The 20535-nt window shown below is 38.8% G+C and overlaps 3 protein-coding genes across 3 annotated transcripts; 2 read left to right on the top strand and 1 right to left on the bottom strand.

Moving 5' to 3' along the window:
- The first annotated feature begins 502 nt into the window (after positions 1 to 502).
- LOC103443880 (probable hexosyltransferase MUCI70) lies at positions 503 to 7037 on the top strand. The gene is made up of 7 exons (XM_008382775.4): positions 503 to 968; positions 1516 to 2271; positions 3311 to 3666; positions 4944 to 5155; positions 5586 to 5842; positions 5949 to 6127; positions 6474 to 7037. The coding sequence occupies exons 1-7, from the start codon at positions 710 to 712 to the stop codon at positions 6555 to 6557; spliced, it is 2103 nt and encodes a 700-aa protein (XP_008380997.1). The 5' UTR covers positions 503 to 709; the 3' UTR covers positions 6558 to 7037.
- A 2101-nt stretch (positions 7038 to 9138) lies between these two features.
- Positions 9139 to 9609, bottom strand: LOC114824752 (uncharacterized). Its single transcript, XM_029101936.2, has one exon. It carries the CDS (start codon positions 9607 to 9609, stop codon positions 9139 to 9141), a length of 471 nt encoding a protein of 156 aa, XP_028957769.1.
- A 7368-nt stretch (positions 9610 to 16977) lies between these two features.
- On the top strand, positions 16978 to 20529 carry LOC103443886 (leucine-rich repeat receptor-like tyrosine-protein kinase PXC3). Its single transcript, XM_008382784.4, has 2 exons — positions 16978 to 19888; positions 19969 to 20529. The coding sequence occupies exons 1-2, from the start codon at positions 17314 to 17316 to the stop codon at positions 20274 to 20276; spliced, it is 2883 nt and encodes a 960-aa protein (XP_008381006.1). The 5' UTR covers positions 16978 to 17313; the 3' UTR covers positions 20277 to 20529.
- Positions 20530 to 20535: the final 6 nt, after the last annotated feature.

Raw genomic sequence — 20535 nt, 5'->3', positions numbered from 1 at the left:
CCAACTCCACATCTTCTTCCCACTAAGTAGCACTCTCCATATTACTTCGAGACTACTCAGTAATAACATGATTATACAGTTCAACTTGTCATTACTTCTAACATGATTATACAATTATACTCTCAGCTTGTGATGACTTAGAGACTACTCAGTAATGACATGGTTATACAGTTACACACTCAACTTGTCATTATTTCAAGACTACTCAGTAATGACATGATTATACAGTTATACTCTCAACTTATTATTACTTCGAGATTATTGAGTAATCACATGATTATACATTTATACATTCACAATGTCATCACTTCAAGACTATTCAGTAATGACATGATTATAATATTCAGCTTACACTAACTACGGCTAGTGTAAGTAAAAGCTCTATATATGTGTATGTCCAAGCCTTTTATTTACTATGACATGCTTAGATTTCGAGAAAATATGCGTGGTACAGTGGTACTATATGTGTTTTTAAAACGGAGGTTTAAAACAGAGAGTTAATATGTGTTTTTAATCACTCAAACGTCGATCCATCGCTCGCTCGCTCGCTTCCTTCACACTCTTCCCAGATGTGTTTTTCTTTCTTTTAATATTCACAGATTAAAACATTGAAAGATTAAAAAAAAAAACAAAAACAGAGAAGGTAAACTCATATGTACTTTGTGGGAGGAGTCGAGCGCGAGAGAGGAGTGAGATTAACGATGCAAGAATGGCTCAGCAGAGGCAGTCAGGGCTGGAGCGGTTGGGATTACGCGGCCACGATCCCCACCATTCCAACGGCGGAGGACCACCAGAACACCTCGCCATAGGGATCCGCTCCGCTCACCACAAGCCCGTTCGGACCCGCCGATCTGGTCGATCCGACAAGGGCCCACTTAGAATCTCCATTGGCGCCGTCCTCCTCCTCCTCTTCCTAGTCCTCCTTCTTACTCTCCTCGCCTACTATTACCTCTCCCGCAGCAATAGAGGTATGTATGTTTTGCTTCTCAATTTTCTTCAGTAACTTTCTGTTTGGTTTCCGGGAAAATGTAGGAAAGGAAAAGGGAGTTAGTTAGTTACTTGTCAATCTTATGCACTTTGAATGTCTGGTGGCGACTGCCTTGTTTGGCTGCTGAGAAAATATAGAAAGAAGGATCACATTTTACTTTACTTTCTTAGTTGATTTCACATTTCGGTTTTGGAGATAACTAAGTGCTTCTGCAATGATAGATCTGTGTTTTTGTTCATTTGAAGTTTCTGATTATGGAAGTATGCAGGTTTTAGCTAAGCATTTGGTCTTGTTTGTTACAAAGAGAGTGCGAAACATTCGGAGTATTAGATGTCTTTGCTTGATTGTTGATAGGTGTAGGAAAAGGATCAACCCGACTAATTGTTTGATTTCCTTCTCCATTGTTTTTTAAGAAATGTTACAAAAGGCTTTCACATTTTTGCTATAATTAATTCAACAGTATCTGGTTATGGAAGTATATGGATTCTAGCTTTGTATTAAATGATTGCTTTCTCGTGTTGGCACAGAAATAAATAGTTCTCATGCTGAGGAAGACGACTTAAAGAATGATCTTGACTTTCTCACAAATGTGACACGGACAGAGACTTCTAAAGTCCTTAGGTTTGGGAAGGGTTCGGTAGTTCATGGCCGAGATTCTAGGTATTGGGATAAAGATGATAGGAGAAGGGATGAAGATTACAACGGGGATGAGGTGGAGCATAGTAGTGCAGGTGTTAGGGATGAATCCACATATAAGGATGATGTTCCTGTGAGTATTAAAAGCAGCAAAAAGAAGTCCTCAAATGACGACTTAACTAAACGTTCCAATAGGATAGGGGGATTGTACAACGAAGCTGGGCGCAATGAGTTGAAAGTTTATGAAGCAGAGTATGAGGCCTCTCTGAAGAATAGTCAACAGTATAGGGATGAAGATTTGGATAAGCAAAAGGATGTAATTCATGTTGATGACGAGTATGATGACGGGATTGATTTTTATGATGATACAAGACATCAGAATGATGACCATTTTGGTGAAGAAAAATCACATGATGAAGATGGTAGAGAGTCCCTTGATGTTCCTGATATCGAAATTAATGATCATAACGTTGTTGAGAAGGTTGATAAAGTCTTCGCCAGTCCATTTGAAAATGACTCTGCTCAGCACTTTCGAAACCTGGATGAAGTTAACAGAAATTCCAGGCATGTCAGTGTAATTTCTGGTCAATCTTCAAGAAAGTCGCGGTCCAGTACAAAAAGGAAAGCTAAGCGCAGCAAATCTTCTGGTAAATTATCTGTTTCTTCTAGTAAATTGGTGTGTGAGAACTATGTCTAATTACATTTATCTTTTCATTTATTGATTTTGTATTCAGCTTGCATGAGTGATATATATCGTGGCTACTGCTTCTGGATCTGTAATTCATTTTCACATTTGATCCCATGATCTCAGCATGCCATTGGTTATAAATTAGAATTTTTATGAAACTCAGAGAAGGACTCCTTAGCACATACAAAAGAGATAGTTCTTATTGCAAATCATAGAAGTGCCATGGAGTGCAGACAGAACAGAACAGTTAATTCTTTTTGCAACTAGATAACTGCATAATTTCAGTATATTGGTATAATGTGGAAGTGACTTTTCATCTGCTTCCCATACTATATTTCCTTAATTTATTTCCATTACTTAGAAAGAAAAACAGAAAAGGGAAAAGGAAGCCGCGAACACATAACTTCGACATGGTGATTGCTACAGTGTTCTTAAGTTGTCAGTAGTCCTATAAAATCATGACCATAGTGCTGAGTCCTTAAACTTCATTAACCTCAAAGGAACCTATCTTGGTTTTGTTAATGAATTTTTTACTGTTCTGTATCAAACATATTTTTGGCCTCAGATTTAGCATCTCTTAAACTTATACCTATTGCCAGTCCTACATGCACTAGGAAGCACTGGGAAGAACTTGAGCTTGGTAATGATTGTTTGATGCTGCTCTTTATGTATAAGAACTAGTTCTGTGAAATCATGATATTTCCTTGAGCATCCTCTTGGAGTAACAAATTTCAGGTGTTTTATTTAAAGTGAGATATTTCTATAGATTATTAGATATAGAAATTGGGGTTGTTAGGAGTAAATGCTGTGAATAAGACCATGACCGGTTGGAAGAGCCATTGTACTTGTTTTTTTCTTGCTTGGTTTTTTGAAAGATTGTTTTATGAATATAGTTGAATGCAACTTCATGACAGGAGTTGCCTTCAATCTAGCTGTTTTAGGGGATGCTCCTTATCGCTGATGTTGTGTTTTTGACCTGTTATATTGAAATTCTTCAGGTTCCTCTTGTGAGATGAAGTTTTTAAACTCTACTGCACATCTTATAGAGCCTTTAGAAAGTCCAAAGTTTGCAAGATTCAGCTTGCAGTATACTGAAGCAGAGGACAAGCCTGAAGCAGATGAGCAATGGGAGCCGAGATTTGCGGGGCATCAGTCTTTGCAAGAACGGGAAAATTCCTTTTTGGCACATGATCAAAACATAAAGTGTGGCTTTGTTAAAGGTCCTAAAGGATCCCCAAGCACTGGATTTGACTTGGCAGAAGATGACACAAATTACATCACCAGATGCCACATCGCTGTTATCTCTTGTATCTTTGGAAATTCAGATCACTTGAGGATACCTTATGGTAAAACGGTAAGGAGCTTCTCTTTAATGGGGGAACAATATTATCCATATTATCTTCTTGTCAAGAAAAAAAATCAAAATTAAAGCTTCATATCGTCTTTGTCAACCAATCCGACCCGTTAAGTTAACGGGTCATTCGAACTCAACCTGTTAAGCTAGCGGGTCATCCGAACCCGACCCGTTAACACCTGTTAACAATTATTATTATTTTTTTTTGCATAGAGTTTATTTTTTGTTGTTAAGACTTTACTGAAATTACTAAAACATTCTCAACTAACGGATGCTAACGGGTTGACCCAAGGTGACCCGTTATTTAACGGGTTCACCCATTAGCAACCCAACCCGTTAAGCATCCATTGAAATACTAATATTAACGGGTTGGGTCGGATCAGGTTAACGGGTCGGGTCCAAAATGCCAGGTCTAATTGTGACACAGGCGTAAATTGAAGTTTTATGCCATGACATGTTAACCTGGATTGAATGACTGAAAACTAATTGGAATATGGACTATAACTCATATGTAAATCAAGTATGGAACTATAGCTTGTTGGATTAACGGTATAAGTTATAAATTTTATACCATCTCATGACTTTTACACCATGTCACAACTTTTACAATAACTTTTACACCTGCTGATACTCTAAATAACAATGTTTTGGCCCTTTTTCTTATTACATGGTTGTTGAACTCTCACATGATAGAGCAAATTCCAGTGCATTTCTCATAAGAAAAAAAAGTCAAGTCTCCAAGGCTTGTCTAGTTCCTATAATAAATGTTTGGGATATAGTGTCTGCTTTGTACCTTGATTTGAGTGGAACATGGACTCTTTTATCATCTAATTCAGCCAGTTTAACCTTGCAACACTCTTTAAGTCAAATTCAATGATGTGCAGTGTAGACCAACATATCAAATGTAACTTTGAGATTGAACTTGCTTCAAATGTAACTTTGGGATTGAGCTTGCTCGGTAGGATTTTATTTCCTAATATTTCAGAATTGTGATTTTTCTTTTGTTCCATGTTCCAGTTAATTCATACATTTGTTTAAATGAATCTTATACTTTTTCTGGTCTTCTATAATGGACTTAGACTTATCCACTGGAAATTTCCAATCACAGTGCAATTTTTAGTTTATTAATGTTCTGTTTTATCCATTTTCAGTTTCAAAAAAAAAGGAAAATTCTTTGATTTAGACATAAAGTTGCAATAATTGTCATAGCCAATAAAGGGAAAAGAAAAACAGAATAAACAAGAATGGTGACTCAAGTGAAACTCTCTTGATTTCAGGTCTCTCGTTTGTCAAGGAAGAATGTGTGCTTTGTTATGTTTATTGATGAAGTTACTTTGCAAACCCTGATTGCTGAAGGGCAAACACCAGATAGGATGGGTTTTATTGGTTTATGGAGGATTGTGGTGGTGAAGAACCTACCATACACCGATATGCGGCGAGTGGGGAAAATACCCAAACTTTTGCCTCATCGGCTTTTTCCTTCTGCGAGGTTAGAATTTGACTAGTAATATGTACTGATTGTCATCTTCTAGGTGGTTAATCATACTTAACGGTTACCTTTAAAGGTTGTAACACCGATGCTAAATTGTGTGTTTACGCACATTAGTTGTATAGATTAGATTGTGCATGTGTGTCTATGTGTCCATGAGAGTTATGAAAATCAGTTATTAAACTTGAATCACTACTCAAATTTCAGATATCAGTCATTAAATCTTACCAAAAAATGATATGCATCTTTAAGAACATTAGGAGGTGTGAGATTAAGCTAGCAATTGAGGACCACTGTACAAAGAATATAAGCAGCTGCATATTACTACAATAGAACTAGTGCTTTTGTATGCTTTGCTCGTTGGATTTGTTTATTTGGTGGGTGGTGCTTTTCCTTAGCTCTTGTCTAAAACCCTTACTTAAATTTTCAGGTATTCAATCTGGTTGGACAGTAAATTGCGCCTCCAACTTGACCCCTTACTCATATTGGAATACTTTTTGTGGCGAAAAGGTTATGAGTATGCAATTTCCAATCACTACAACCGACACTGTGTATGGGAAGAAGTTGCACAGAATAAGAGATTGAATAAGTATAACCATACCATCATAGATCAACAATTTGCCTTCTACCAAGCTGATGGCCTAACAAAATTTAATGCCTTGGATCCCAACAGGCTTCTTCCCAGCAGTATGATTTGTTCAATGAGAAAAAGAGCGTTTTCATTAAAATATTTTGACTGCAATGCATTTTCTTTTACCAATCCATGACATAATTTGTTTAATCACATCTGCAGATGTACCAGAAGGGTCTTTTATCATCCGGGCACACACTCCAATGTCAAACTTGTTTTCATGTCTATGGTTCAATGAGGTTGAGCGGTTTACCCCTCGTGATCAGCTAAGTTTTGCATATACATACCAGAAGTTACGAAGGATGAATCCGGAAAAACCTCTCCACCTTCATATGTTCAAGGTAAAATTTATGCAGATTATTGGTTATAGCCAAACTGAATGTAAACTGCGTGAATAATTTGGATTTGATTCAGTAACTGTAAGAATTACCTCTCCTCACCACAACCAACATGAGTGAATAAATGAATAGTAAGAATAACAATACTTGGATGCCTAATGGATAAGGACTAAAAAGTTGTTCTTCTTACAATCTTAGGCGGGTAAATCCCAGTTCACGAGTCAACCTTGTAAGGAGGAATTACTCCTTGTGCATAAAAAGCCAAGCATTTTTCTCAATAGGAGCAAAAAAAAAAAAAGGAGCCTGGATTGGTTATAACATTTTTAATCTGATTCTGTCAATGTTGCAGGATTGCGAGAGGAGAGCCATAGCTAAGTTGTTTCGCCACAGATCAGAAGAGAAGCAGAGTATTCGGAAAGAGGCAACGGAGTAGAACTTCTTTGGCTTTTCCGAATCCTGCTTTATACGAATGGTGTTTGGCCACTCTCTTCACTGTGTAGAAGTGCAGACTGACTACATGGTAGATGGAAATTTTGCACTTTTAATGTGAGAAGACTATAACGATGAAGAACTTTTCTTTTTTTATCCAGAGAGTTCTTGTGGGGGTGAAGTTAGCATTTCTGCGGTCGCTTTTACTGCTGAGCTGGCTCTTTAGAAAAGATACGTAACGCTTCTTGGTTGTTATTCCTCCCATTTTTTCATTCGTTGCTCCGTATCTGGATTCGGAGGCAAGTAGCAATACACTTATGGCAGCTGACACTGTATCCAAATCATAGGTCCATTCATGTATTTTACACCAAATGGATGTTTTGCTGTTATATTGTTTCTGTAATTGCTTATTCAAAGGCATGTACTATATGCATATATATTCTTTTAGGCAAATACAATTTGATCGATCATTCATTTCGCTGAATTGACCTTGTTGTGCCATTTTGCCCTCACATACCAAATACTTTAGTAGCTTCATTGAAGAGAGACTGTGGAAGAGATTACAAAGTTGGAGGGGGTAAGGCTCTTGAGCGCTGCGGGCATGGAATTGCTTGTGAAAGTGGTTGCTCAAAACCACCCAACTCTAATCTGCTGTTTGTCAAAGATCTGTTTGCAATTCTGCATCTCTGCACTTGCATTTATATTTTAAGGTCTGCTATATTGCATGCAGTATCGATTTCATTTAAGAAAAAATCATTCCAAAACACCCAGCAACTTGCTAAAACTTGCCCGACTGGCAAGAAAGTTTGTCCGAATAGGTGTAAACTTGCGATCTCTCTTGTACTTCGTATTTCTTTCAAGATTATTACTTTGTTGATGGAAATCTGATACGTATAACGTCATTTCCTTCATGCCCTTTTATTTCCATATAGTCTGTCATGCATTTATGTGATTATATGTATATGAGAATTATAAACTGTCCAATCAGTTTGTGGTTATCATTTGGCATATATAAAGAAAATATTTGAAGTCCTTTACAAAATAAGGCATGGAAAAGAACTTAACATAGATTTTACACCATCCATGACACATTCTCTTGACTCGAAAGTTCTTTGTTTTTTTTTTTTTTTTTTTTTTTGGAATCTTCGAAAGTTCTTTGTCTTTATATTTGAAATGAATGGAACATTGATTGTGATGATAAATTTTTGAAAAGGCGTAGTGATCACCTTTTGATAAGCGGGAGATGTTAGAATGTGAGCATGAGATTGGAAAGTTAGAGCCTATTGTTTCATTCCAATTTGAATAAGAACGTCTTACCAGAAAAGGGGCTAATCCTCCTGATCGAGCTCTTTCCTTTGTCCCCGTCTCTTTTGCTTATCTTTCCCAATCCTAAATCAAGGTCTCTGTCTCTCAACTCCGATCAACGACGATGACGCGAGGCTCCAATCTGACTCAGATCGAATATGGCACTAGGCTCCAATCTGACTCAGATCGATGATGGCACAAGGCTCTATCCAGATCGGTTCAGCAGAGATCTCGAAGCAATTGGCGCAATTGATTCGACGCTGGGAGGGGGAAGAGAACGAGGAATGGGTGGTGCGGTCAAGGAGGAGATAATGCCTAAAGAGATCTCGATGCCGGTGATGGGGTGGTGGTAGTCGCTGTGGCGGTGATGGGTTGACGATGGAACAATCTTCTGGGTTTTCGGTGATATCATTGAGGGAGATAGAGAGCAATGGGAAAGATGAGATGTCAGTACTGTGGGATTTGGGAGGGAGGGAGGGAGACTGGGAGGAGGACAATCGAGAAGATGGGCCATCGTGGTGGTCGCCAGACTTGCTACGACGGTGATGTTTTGGGTGGTGGAGAAGATGACTGACGAAGAGTGGGGGTGGAAGGGAGGGGACGTAAGAAAGATTGGAGTTTGTAACCAGAGAGACTCAGGTGTGATTAAGACCTAGGGTAAAAACTAACGGATAAGATTGGATGTATATTACTCTTCAAATCTCGTCCGTCCATTACAATTACAAACGGACCGGTCTGGGTCCCCTTTTTCTATATATCTGGACTCGGGCCGCCCCTAAAATGGTATCTCCCGACCCCGCCCCGTTTTTCCTCTTAAAAAATTGGAACCGACCCGCTATTCCTATATCCGTTTGTCCACCCTTAGAATATACACTCTTTTCTGAACTGAAAACCCACTGAGATTCTGATAGAGAGGAGAATGTGTCTGTGAAGATGGGGCTTCTTGGCTTCTTTATTAGCTTCAAGAAGTCAATATTATTCTTACATTTCTTTATTGTGCAACAAAGAGCTCTCTATTATATTTAAAAAAAAAACTGAAATCATAAGATGCTTTAGCAAATAGTCAAATGGATAGAGAAACTGAAATACATTCATACATAGACATGACTTGGTCATGAGACGTGCCCTCTGTACCTTCTTTTTATTAATCAAACTATATATGATCAAATTATTTACACTGACCACTAGTATATGATCACCCCATTTAAAAAAGATATTATGAAGAAGAAAAAAAACAAGAACGCAGGAAAGGGAAGAAAGGGAAGAGGTAGACAATTTGATCATGGCCATGCAGGTTTCTTGAGTTTGTGATTAGGGTTGTGGAGGAAGAACAACCTTTTTATGACCTTCATAACCCCCGCGACGCCGACGGCAGTAGTAGTAGTACTGTTGGTTTTCGAAAACTTGAAAGATTGAACGCAGCCCAATTGTTTTAATATCTCTTGTGAAAACCTACCAGAGTAGTCTGATCTTGCTGCAGTTCTTGACATCGGTAGTTCTTCGTTGAAATCTTCCCAGAGCATGTCCATAGTCTTAGTCTCCTCTTCTTCCTTCTCTCTCATTTTCCGGCCGCCACGCTCGATATGTGAAACGCTCTTTCTTCTTTGATAACTACAATTTACAGCATCCATGATGTCTTCTCCATGATTACGATCTTCTTCTGCTGCAGGAGATAAGCACCACAACGGGGGTGAGTCGATAGGAGTTAGAGGGAAATTGTGTGTGGGGAAGCTGAAATCGTCTGTGTCCATGAAGTGGTTGATCTACTGGGAATCAAATAGTTGGCCGCACAACATTAATTAAAATGATGAGATACTCGCACAGGAGTAGTTCGTTGGCCTGGAGGAGGTTTGGTAGAGGTTGACAATGTTGCAGCTGGTCGTTCTCGAAAGTTTTAGTTCAACTGCTTCCTGCGGGTCACCATTTCTTTTTTATTTGATGAAATATAAGTTAAGGGTGTCAGGGCCCCCCCACGTAGTTGCATTTTCAAGGAAGATTTATATATTTTTCTCTCTAGTGAACCCAAACCACGTGGCTTAAACGTGAGAAAGACTTTTGTCCGGTTATTTACGATAAATGGTGGAAGATTTGTGATATTAAGTCACATAATTAAGCAGTCATAATAATTTAATTCAAATTTGTGATTTACGAAAATCGAAGTTAAAATTTTTCATTTACAAGTAAAGAAGAGGATCGTGAATCGAAATATTAATCGAATTTAAACACGACATGTGCTAAGAAACAAAAATGGGTAATCCAATCTGGGGCCAGGGGCGGTACAACAAAGATAAAACCTTTTTTATTGCAGAATTATTAATTAGCAATATACGTTCCAAATTGTGTTGGAAAATATAGTTTCTTGCCAGACTCGTTGAATTGGAAAGGAGCAAAAGGGACATCTCATCTATCGGCGGATTGGAAGGAGGAAACACCTCCCCTTTCAAACCAAAACAACAAAGCTGTTGACTCTGAAGCTGTGAAAGGGATTTGCTTTGCCACTTATGTCCTGCCTAGGAACCAAGTGCACCAATTGTTTATTTTTAGCGGATAAATAACAAAGGTTTAAGAAGTTAAAGCTGTAGAGTAGATAATATCATTTGTTAAAAAAAAAATTAAAACCTTTATTATAACCAAATCCTGATAGGTTAAAAAGAGTATTCCTGGCCGACGACGGCATAGTTTTATCCATATAAATAGTGCCCGTCAATAGAATGATCCATATTAGTAATTACATATGTTGAGATATTTGCCTTCCTAAAACCATCGTCAGGACTCAAGAAGTCTATCAAACTTGAGAAAGAGCCACTTCATGTAAGTAATAGTGATTTAGAGATGCCATGCATGGATGAGGATCCTCTTCGGATCCCCTTTGTGAGGATCCTAAGGATGCTCACATTCTAACCGTTCATCGTACATCGTGCGGCTAACTTTCGTTAGGTACTATTTATATTTAATTTTAAATAAAAAAATCAAATGATTTTTTACCGCATGATATACGATGAATTGTTAAAATGTAAGAATTCCTAAGATCCTCACAATTTGGATCCGGACGAGATCCAAATCCGCCATGCAGTAGCACATCGGCGCAGCATAGTGTCAATGACAAGTAACCCAATTGTTTAGCACTTTTTTTTTATTTTTTATTTTTTGTCAAGTCCTTTTTAGGACGGTACAAAATTTTTAGGTGGTGGATTGTGTTAAGATTGTTCCATCAACTACAATATTTTTGTTGGGCCTATTTTTTATTGGGGCCTTTAAAGTTAAGTAATGGGTTTGGACATTAAGTGTTTAGCCATTATTTAATTGGTGAAGCCCAAAACTTAATTAGCTTGATTTGAAATTCTCTTCTGCACATTTTACCACGAATGAACGGTTGAGATTTAACTAAATGATGTGCCGGTGAGCCTTGCCTTGCTTTAGGCTCAATTGCCGCGAGAGTCGGTGCAGTTTATGTGCGAAGAAAGGGATTCTTGTAGCTAAAAATTGGAATTGGATATAAAACCTTAGGTTTCTTGGATTGCAAGCAGAGGAAGTAAGATCCTAGGAAGATTTTAAGATTGAGTCGATTGGTATAAATAAAAGGGTTTTGGAGAAGGAAGAATACACACAAAAAATAGGATAAATTACATAGTAGCCCCTCAGGTTTGAGGTCTATTAGGCCATCTCTAACCGAGGGCTGGCCAGAGGGCTCGTTTGAGCCCTCTGGCCCTCCAAGATTCCTCAAGATATTAATATTTTAATGAACAGTACAGGGCCATATTTGCCTCCGTCTCCAACCGAGGGCCAGAGGGCCAAAGGGCTCGTTTTAGCCCTGTCACAAAAAACCGTCTCCAACCGAGGGCCAAAGGGCCAAACATAATTTATTATTTAAAAACTACAATTTAAATTCAAATCTAACGGCTAGGTGACGTTAACATGATGTCAGCTAGCCGTTGGTAGCTGACATCATGCTGACGTCAGCTAGCCGTTGGATTTGATTTTTTTTTTTGCTATAAATAGGGTGGATATTGGGCCATAATTCACACAAACTTTAAATTCAATCTATTTCAATTCAATCTCTTGCAATTCAATCTCTTTCAATTCAAGTTTGTAATGAATTCCAACTTTGGATCTTCATCCAATTCCAATTGGGGGTCCTCATCCAATTCCAAATTGGAAGCAAAATGGGCGCAAATGAGACGAGAAGATGAGGAGTCTGATGAAGAAGTTCAAGTAAGGCGCAACAAACAAAACATGGCAGCAGCCATGGCTACGGCCATGGTGTGTCAGCCAACTGAGGAACAACCTTAATGGGGTGGCTCTGTTGCTGGTCGCTCTTACAAACCACGAAACAGAGCGATGGCGCATGCCAATCTGATGAACCACTACTTCAACCCCAACTCAGTGTACACAGAAGAGGATTTCAGACGTCGCTTCCGGATGAGGCGTCATGTCTTCGTGCGTTTACTTCGTGATGTCCAGCAGGTCAATCCATACTTTCAACAGAAGCAGGACAGAGCAGGCCGCCCTGGTTTCTCACCTCATCAGAAGGTTACTGTTGCACTCCGAATGATGGCATATGGCTCCTCAGCTGATTCGATGGATGAAACCCATGGTATGTCTGAGTCTACATGCCTTAATACTCTTGAAGAATTTTGTAACACAATTGTTCAGGTTTACAAAGACGAGTACCTCCGAGAGCCAAATGAAGAAGATCTGAATCGGCTCCTTCACAAAGCTGAAGACCGTGGGTTTCCGGGCATGATAGGGTCATTAGACTGCATGCATTGGGATTGGAAGAACTGTCCCACTGGATGGCAAGGAGGCTTTAGCAGAAGGTCGAGAAAGCCAACTGTTGTGTTAGAGGCAATTGCCTCATATGACACATGGATCTGGCATGCTTTCTTTGGAGTCCCTGGATCCCAAAATGACATTACAGTTCTTGGGCGTTCACCCCTCTTCAATAACTTGACGGAAGGTAAAGCACCTCAACTTGACTACTACATCAACGGCCGTGAATACAATATGGGGTATTACTTGGCAGATGGCATCTACCCAAAGTGGGCGACACTTGTCCAAGCAATTCCAAACCCTAGGAATGATGTAGAAAAGTTGTTTACCTTACACCAAGAGGCATACCGGAAAGATGTTGAGAGAGCTTTCGGTATTCTACAAGCACGGTGGAAGATTATCAGCGAACCGGCAAGAGGGTGGAGTCGAGAAAATTTGAACTCCATCATGATGTCTTGCATCATATTACACAATATGATAGTGGAGGATGAGCGAGATGGGTATATTGATGGAGAGTCCGATGATGACCAAGAAGATCCAAATAGGTCAAGAAGGGCTCTAGCAAAAATATATGATGGGCCTAATTTGCCTTTCAATCCAATAACTGGTAGTATCTCTATAAATGAGTATATGAGGCGCTATAGAATGATACGTTCTCGTGCCACAAATAGGTACCTACAACAGGATCTTGTTGCACATCTTTGGGCCAAAAGAAGCATGGAGTAGGCTTTTAAGTTTTATGTTGTTAAATGTTTTTAAAAATGTTGTTTAAGTTTCATGTTGTTAAATGTTTTTTTATGTTGTATAATTTGTATGTTGGTTAATGTTATTTAATGTTGTTTCATATTGTTTAATGTTGTTTCATGTTACTTAATTTAATTTAATGTTGTATAAATGGCCTAGGAAGTTATAGGAAAAAAATAGAATTGAAAAAAAATATGAAACAAATTTTGTGAAATAGAAGTTATAGGAAAAAAAATGGAATTTAAAAAAATATGAAACAAATTTTGTAAAATAGAAGTTATATGAAAAAAAATATGAATCAAATTTTGTAAAATAGAAGTTATAGGAAAAAAAATAGAATTTAAAAAAAAATTGAAACAAATTTTGTAAAATAGAATTGAAAAAAAATATGAAACAAAATTTGATTCATATGAAAAGGAAAAAAAAAGGAAAAAAAGAAGTTTAAATTCATAAAATAAAAAAAGGGGCCTAATAATACAACAGCTACTAGCCGTTATATTAAAAAACATTCAAACTATTAAAAAAAAAAAAGAATCTCTTTAATGCTGTCGGTTATAACCGACAGCAATAGGAAAACATTAAAAAAAAAATAGCCAGCCCGGGGCTGGCTGGCTGGCCGAAACCAGCCAGCCCTCCAACCCTCCAGCCCTCTCTGATCCCGTGGGGCCCTCCCAGATTCCAGAGCCCTCTGGCCTAGCCCTCGGTTGGAGACGGTTTTAGGGCTATTTTCGGCCCTCTGGCCCTCTGGACCCTTCGGTTAGAGATGGCCTTACAATCTCATATAACATCTTTAAAACATTTCATTTTCATACCTCAAGTACTATTTTATTTCAAAATAATACCTCTGTTACATTTTTCATCCATTGATCCGTTAAGTGTTGACGTGACTGCCACATTTATGCCACGTGGCTACCAAATGTGAGCCATGTGGTAAAAAAAAAAATTATAATTTTTTTTAAAACCTTAATCTTAAAAAAAAAAAAAGGGTTAGAAAATCCAAATCCCATCAGCCCACCCCCCATCCCCATACTGAACCTTAAAAGAAGAAGAAGAAGTAGCAGCAGAAAACCTAGAACCCAATGAAGACGAAGAAGAAGATTCAGGTTCAGGTTTTTAATTTAGAAGATTCAGGTTTTTAAAAAAATAATTAAATTTTTTTTTTGCCACGTGACATTTGTCAGCCACGTGGTACAAATGTGACAGCCACGTCAGCACTTAATGGATCAATGGATGAAAAATGTAACGGATGTATTATTTTGAAATAAAATAATACTTGAGGTATGAAAGTGAAATTTTTTAAAGATGTTGTATGAGGTTGTAATAGATCTCAAACCTAAGGGGCTATTATGTAATTTACCCAAAAAACTACAAACAATCAAGTTTTATCTCTACCTACTATTACTTCTCTCAATACTTTTGAATCTCGAAGCCTTTCTATGGCATAAGACCATCTCCAACCGAAATGACTAAACATAGCTCCGTCCAAAATTATAGCCCTGCAAATAATTGTGAAAAAATTGTGTTTTTCTAAAGAATTCGCCATGGTATCTCTGATCCATGCATAGTATCATGAAAAATGGATATAAATGAACGATTCAGGTCATACTTATAAACCATCTCCAATCGAAAGGGTTAAACATAGCCCTCAATGGTTTATTAATTTTAAATTTTATTGGTTAACTTAATTAAACTATGGTTGTATATTTTCAAATCTAGTCGTTGAATTTGAATTAATTATTGCAAATGAGGAGATGGGCCCAGAAAAGGGCTAAGAGGGGGGAATACATTTGGCTAGCTTGATACTCCTTTGGCCAAATAATAGTCTGGTGGACTCTAGAGAATTATAGCCCATCAATTGGTTGGAGATGAGTTTTTAAGCAAATCATGCTATTTTTTGGCTTTTGGACCTTTAGCCCTCTCCATTAGAGATGGCAAAAATTCAAGATTATTGCTCTGCTAGACTTCTTCTCTGCTTCATTATCTAAAGTTGCTTGGGATTTTTTTTCTTTTTAGTTTGTATTAATGTATTGATGCAGCACGAGCGTAGAAGGGATACCAATGTAAGTCATTGAAGAACAATGTTCTAGATCCACCAGATTTTGGAAGAAAACCAAAAGGTTCATTTGAATAATCTTGAATGATGCATTACATTGGGAGCCAAAAGCCTTAAATAGACTTAAAACCAACCATGGGGAATTTCACAGGACTTAAGGAATTTGAAATGAAATAATCACATGGAATTTGAAGAGTTCGATTTGAATTCCAAAATTTTAAAACGTGTTTTTGGAAGTTTAAATAACCTTGGATGGCTAAAATCCATCATATATTATAGCAAAACTATATGTTTGAACTGGGAAGCCGCACTATTTTTCAAGAAGGTATTATGCGCCTAAAACGAAGCTCGAACACCAAATTTGTAAATTCTCACAGGTTCCTTTTGTCCTCCTTCGCCTCCATTTCGTCTTAAAATGTAAATTTTTTTTTCCTTTCGTAAAATATGTATTATTATTATTATTATTATTTAAACCCGCTTGGTACTCCATTACATAATTGTGGTCTCATGTTGGGTGACACAAAGCCTAACAGTGTTGGTACGAAGGACTAGTGTTTCACATTTTGTCCTAATCAGATGCCAAACTTAATAGATACCTTATTTAAGAACAAAAAATAATAATAATGAAAAATATTTGAAAATTTTGAGTTTTAACGCTAAGAACAAAATAAAAGGTAAAGTGAATAGTAACATGATTGAATTTTTAGTGTAAAAATATGGTTTTTCGTTAAAGTGAACAAAAAAAATATGGAGAATTGAACTTAAACTTCAAGGGCAAACTCTTAGCCACAAATATTTCTTGTTCTTATAAGAAGTCTTTGGAATCAAAGGTTTCGAATGAAATGTCAGTGGTGTACAGTTTAATCCAAGCAAAGAAAAAAAAAAGAGCATAAAAATCAAACACAATGATTGGTCTCGGTCAACGCAGTCCCGGTTCAAAGCATAAAAGTGAGTGGCAGCCCCGGTTCAATCCCAAAAAGAGGGCCGGCGGATGATTCACGGCATGAGCGCTGATATTATAGTGGCGACGACCCTCTTAACCAATCGAATCGAAACCTCATCACATTCTCCGCAAACAAACGATTTTTTAGTGGAATCTTTTTGAGCACCTTCCCATATTCTCATCTGTATTTCTAACTTGTTCTGTTGTTTGTCTTCATTTACGCGTTTTTGAACAACCTTTGTTTTTCTAGTCCACAGTCCACATGGTATAAACTTTTACAGGGTTTTACCATCTAAGAAATTCTTAAGTTGGACTTTCTTATCACGCCAATGTAAACTTAGGAAACTTAGGAGTCTTGCATTCATGTCGACCAAAATGGGTCATGTGAGATTCAAGTCTAACGAGAGTTTCTCCTTGTATATGTCTTGAATCTCACATGGTAGAAACTTTCACATACTATAATTATTCCCTGGTTTACTAACAACAATGGTATTGGTACCCATAACAAGAAAACCCTACTCAAAAATCACTCGGTAAGAGACCACTCGTCTATTTGACAGCAACCACCTTCATTATCAATCCGAAATTTACTAAGGCTACCGATGCTAGAGAAAAGGCCACTCGTTTATTTACTCTGAGGTCTAAAATTGTCTTGGCGAGAAGAGACCCCTTAGTCAATAGTCCAGTCAACTCCACTTCCCAACCAACACGCCAAACATTTTCTCTTCTTCCCGTCCCCACAACATTTCCGTTCCTCTAAAACCCCATAACCCAAACACAAACACAACCAGACATCTCTCTGCAATTCTCTCTCTCTCTCTCTCTCTCTCTCTCCCTCCCACCTGAAAACCACATAAACTATATATACAAATCTCCCCTTGTATCTATAAATAATAAAAAACCAAACACAAGTGCAAAAAAGACAATAACCTTTGTAGCCCAAAAATGAGCAGGTATGGCCGCCAAACCACCTCCCTTGTCCTGTATTTCAACTTCCATTTCTTCTTGTCCTTGTTCTGCTACCTTCCTCTTCCTACGGTCTTCTCCCAACTCTCCTCAAACCAGAAAACCGCCATGATCAATCTCTCCAACAACCTCAACACTCCTACTAGAGTTGTTCCATGGGACGTCAACAAAGAACCAAACCCATGTTTGTGGACGGGAGTTCGGTGCAATCCCCCGACCAATTCATCCGTCATCCAGATTTCTCTGTCCGGGCATTTTCTATCTTCCTCGGACTTTCTGCCACTCGTTTGTCGGATTCAGTCTCTGCAGATTCTCGATGTGTCCGGCAACCATCTGACCACAATCCCACCTGGGTTTATCTCGGATTGTGGAAAGCTAGGCGGGTTAAAGCTGCTCAATTTTAGTATGAACAATTTGGAGGGTCGTCTTCCCGATTTTGTCGGGTTTTCTGGGTTGGAGGCTTTGGACTTTGCTCGGAATAACTTGCATGGAAGCATCGACTCCGAGTTGGACGGGTTGGTCGGGCTCAGAAGCTTGAACCTTAGCTTCAACCAATTTACTGGGTCCGTTCCGACCCGTCTCGGAAAATTCAAGGTTTTGGAGGAGCTTGAGCTTTCTATGAATACGTTTGATGGTCCTTTTCCTGCTGAACTTGTGGGATACCATAATTTGACTCTGCTTGATCTTAGCGGAAATCAGCTTTCCGGGAGTGTTCCTGATGGAATCAGAGAGCTCGCCAAGTTGGAGGTTTTGATTCTTTCGGCCAATAAGTTATCCGGCGGAATCCCACAAAGCATTTCAAATATCACCAGCCTCTGGAGATTTGCAGCAAATTCTAACAATTTCAATGGTTCAATTCCTGATGGCATTGCAGAGCATCTGAAAAACTTGGACCTCAGTTATAATAAATTGAGTGGGTCGATTCCATCGGACCTCTTGTCATCGTGGAATCTGCATACTCTGGATTTGTCGAATAATCGATTGGAGGGACAGATACCGCCAGTTCTATCTCCGAGCTTGGTCAGGTTGAGACTGGGAAGCAATTTTCTTGATGGGAAGATACCTTCTACAGCAAATGCAACAAATCAAACGTTGACCTACTTGGAGATGGAAAACAATAACTTAACTGGATCAATTCCTCCTGAATTGGGTGATTGCCAGAATTTGGCGTTGCTGAATTTGGCTCAGAATCACCTGTCTGGGGCTCTGCCGGTGGAGTTGGGTAGCCTTAGCCATCTTCAGGTCTTGAAACTTCAATTTAACAATTTGAGTGGTCGAATTCCAATTCAAATTACTCAACTGCCCAAGTTGTCCATTCTGAATATCAGCTGGAATTCTCTCAAAGGTTCAATACCTCCTTCAGTTTCAAACATGCAGAATCTTACTAACATGAACTTACAAGGCAACAAGCTGAACGGTTCCATTCCCGCCAGTATTGCCTTCATGGATTCTCTGATGGAACTCCAACTTGGAGAAAATCACTTAAGTGGTGACATTCCAAGAATGCCGATGTCTTTGCAGATTGCTTTGAATCTCAGCAGCAATCTTTTTCAAGGACCTATTCCCGAAACTCTTTCGAGGCTCAGTAATTTAGAAATTCTGGATCTCTCAAATAACAAATTCTCAGGTAAGATACCGGATTTTTTTACTGGAATGAAAACCTTGACACAGTTGTTACTTTCTAACAATGAGCTCTCTGGAGAAATTCCGGATTTCGGTTCTTGGGTCATGGTCAACACAAGTGGGAACGAGGGTGTGACTAACAGAACAAAAAGCACTCTGCCCAAATCGGAGAAGAAAAAATCATATGCAGTGACAATTGTTCTTGCAGTTGTAGCAGCTGTGGTTGCTTTTGGAGCTGTCACCACTGTTGCCTTATCACTATCGCGACAGAATGACAGGGTTAATGATGAACGAGTTCAAACAGGGGAAGAACTTGCTGTGCCCGAGGTCCTCCAGGGAAATCTCTTGACTGCAAATGGTATTCATAGATCAAACATCGTTTTCACTAGAGCGATGGAAGTAGTTTCTGACCGATCAAACATTGTGCTGAAGACTAGGTTTTCAACTTACTACAAAGCCATCATGCCGTCTGGAGCAATCTACTTTGTCAAGAAGCTCAACTTGAGTGACAAGATATTCCAACTGGGCAGCCACGAGAGGTTCGCCAAAGATTTAGAGGTCTTTGGAAAACTAAGCAATTCCAATGTCATGAATCCACTGGCCTATGTCTTGACTGTTGACAGTGCTTATCTGTTCTATGAATTTGCTCCAAAAGGAACCCTTTTTGATGCTCTTCATGGTATCTCGGGTGATGACATGGATTGGGGGAGCAGATATAGTATTGCAGTCGGAGTAGCGCAGGGTCTTTCTTTTCTTCATGGGTGCACTCCAAGTCCAATACTCCTCCTTGACCTGTCAAGCCGAAGCATTTTGCTCAAGTCCCTCAAGGAGCCTTTGATTGGAGAAGCTGAGCTCTTGAAGGTGACTGATCCGTCAAAGAGCACCGGAAGCCTTTCTACTATTGCTGGTTCTGTTGGCTACATTCCTCCAGGTAAGCAATTCTGTGATTTCTTCAGTAACTTGCTGGATTTAAAGCAATTATGTCTATATCTTGTCTCTGTTCTGTGGCAGAGTATGCATACACTATGAGGGTAACAATGGCCGGCAATATCTATAGCTTCGGGGTCATTCTGCTGGAGTTGCTGACGGGAAAGCCAGCAGTTAGCGAGGGCATTGAGTTGGCCAAGTGGGTCTTGAGTAACTCAGCGCAGCAAGATAAAAGGGATCACATTCTTGATTATAGTATCAGCAGAACATCAATTGCCGTCCGAAGCCAGATGCTTGCAGTCCTGAAAATTGCTCTCGCTTGTGTTAGTGTATCACCGGAAGCAAGGCCAAGAATGAAGAGTGTGCTTAGAATGCTCCTCAATGCAAGATAAAGTAACACGGCATGATTCAAACTCGATGTTAAATACTAGTTCCATGCATAAGTGGGATGAACCCGAAGTTTTGGTCAGTTCCTACGAGTAGAATATCAGTGGTTCGATGTTTGTGTAGTTAAAGCTTATCTTGCCATAGAAGATAGAGCAACTATAAGAAGTAATGTAAAATGTAGAAAATTTACATACTGAACTAGATTGTCTTTGAGCTTTACCACTTATACAAGATAGCCAAAGCTTGGCACAACAGCAATTTCCT

This window comes from Malus domestica, chromosome 05 (genome assembly GCF_042453785.1).
Source record: "Malus domestica chromosome 05, GDT2T_hap1".
Taxonomy (NCBI): Eukaryota; Viridiplantae; Streptophyta; class Magnoliopsida; order Rosales; family Rosaceae; genus Malus; species Malus domestica.
This window is presented reverse-complemented; position numbering and strand designations above follow the sequence as displayed.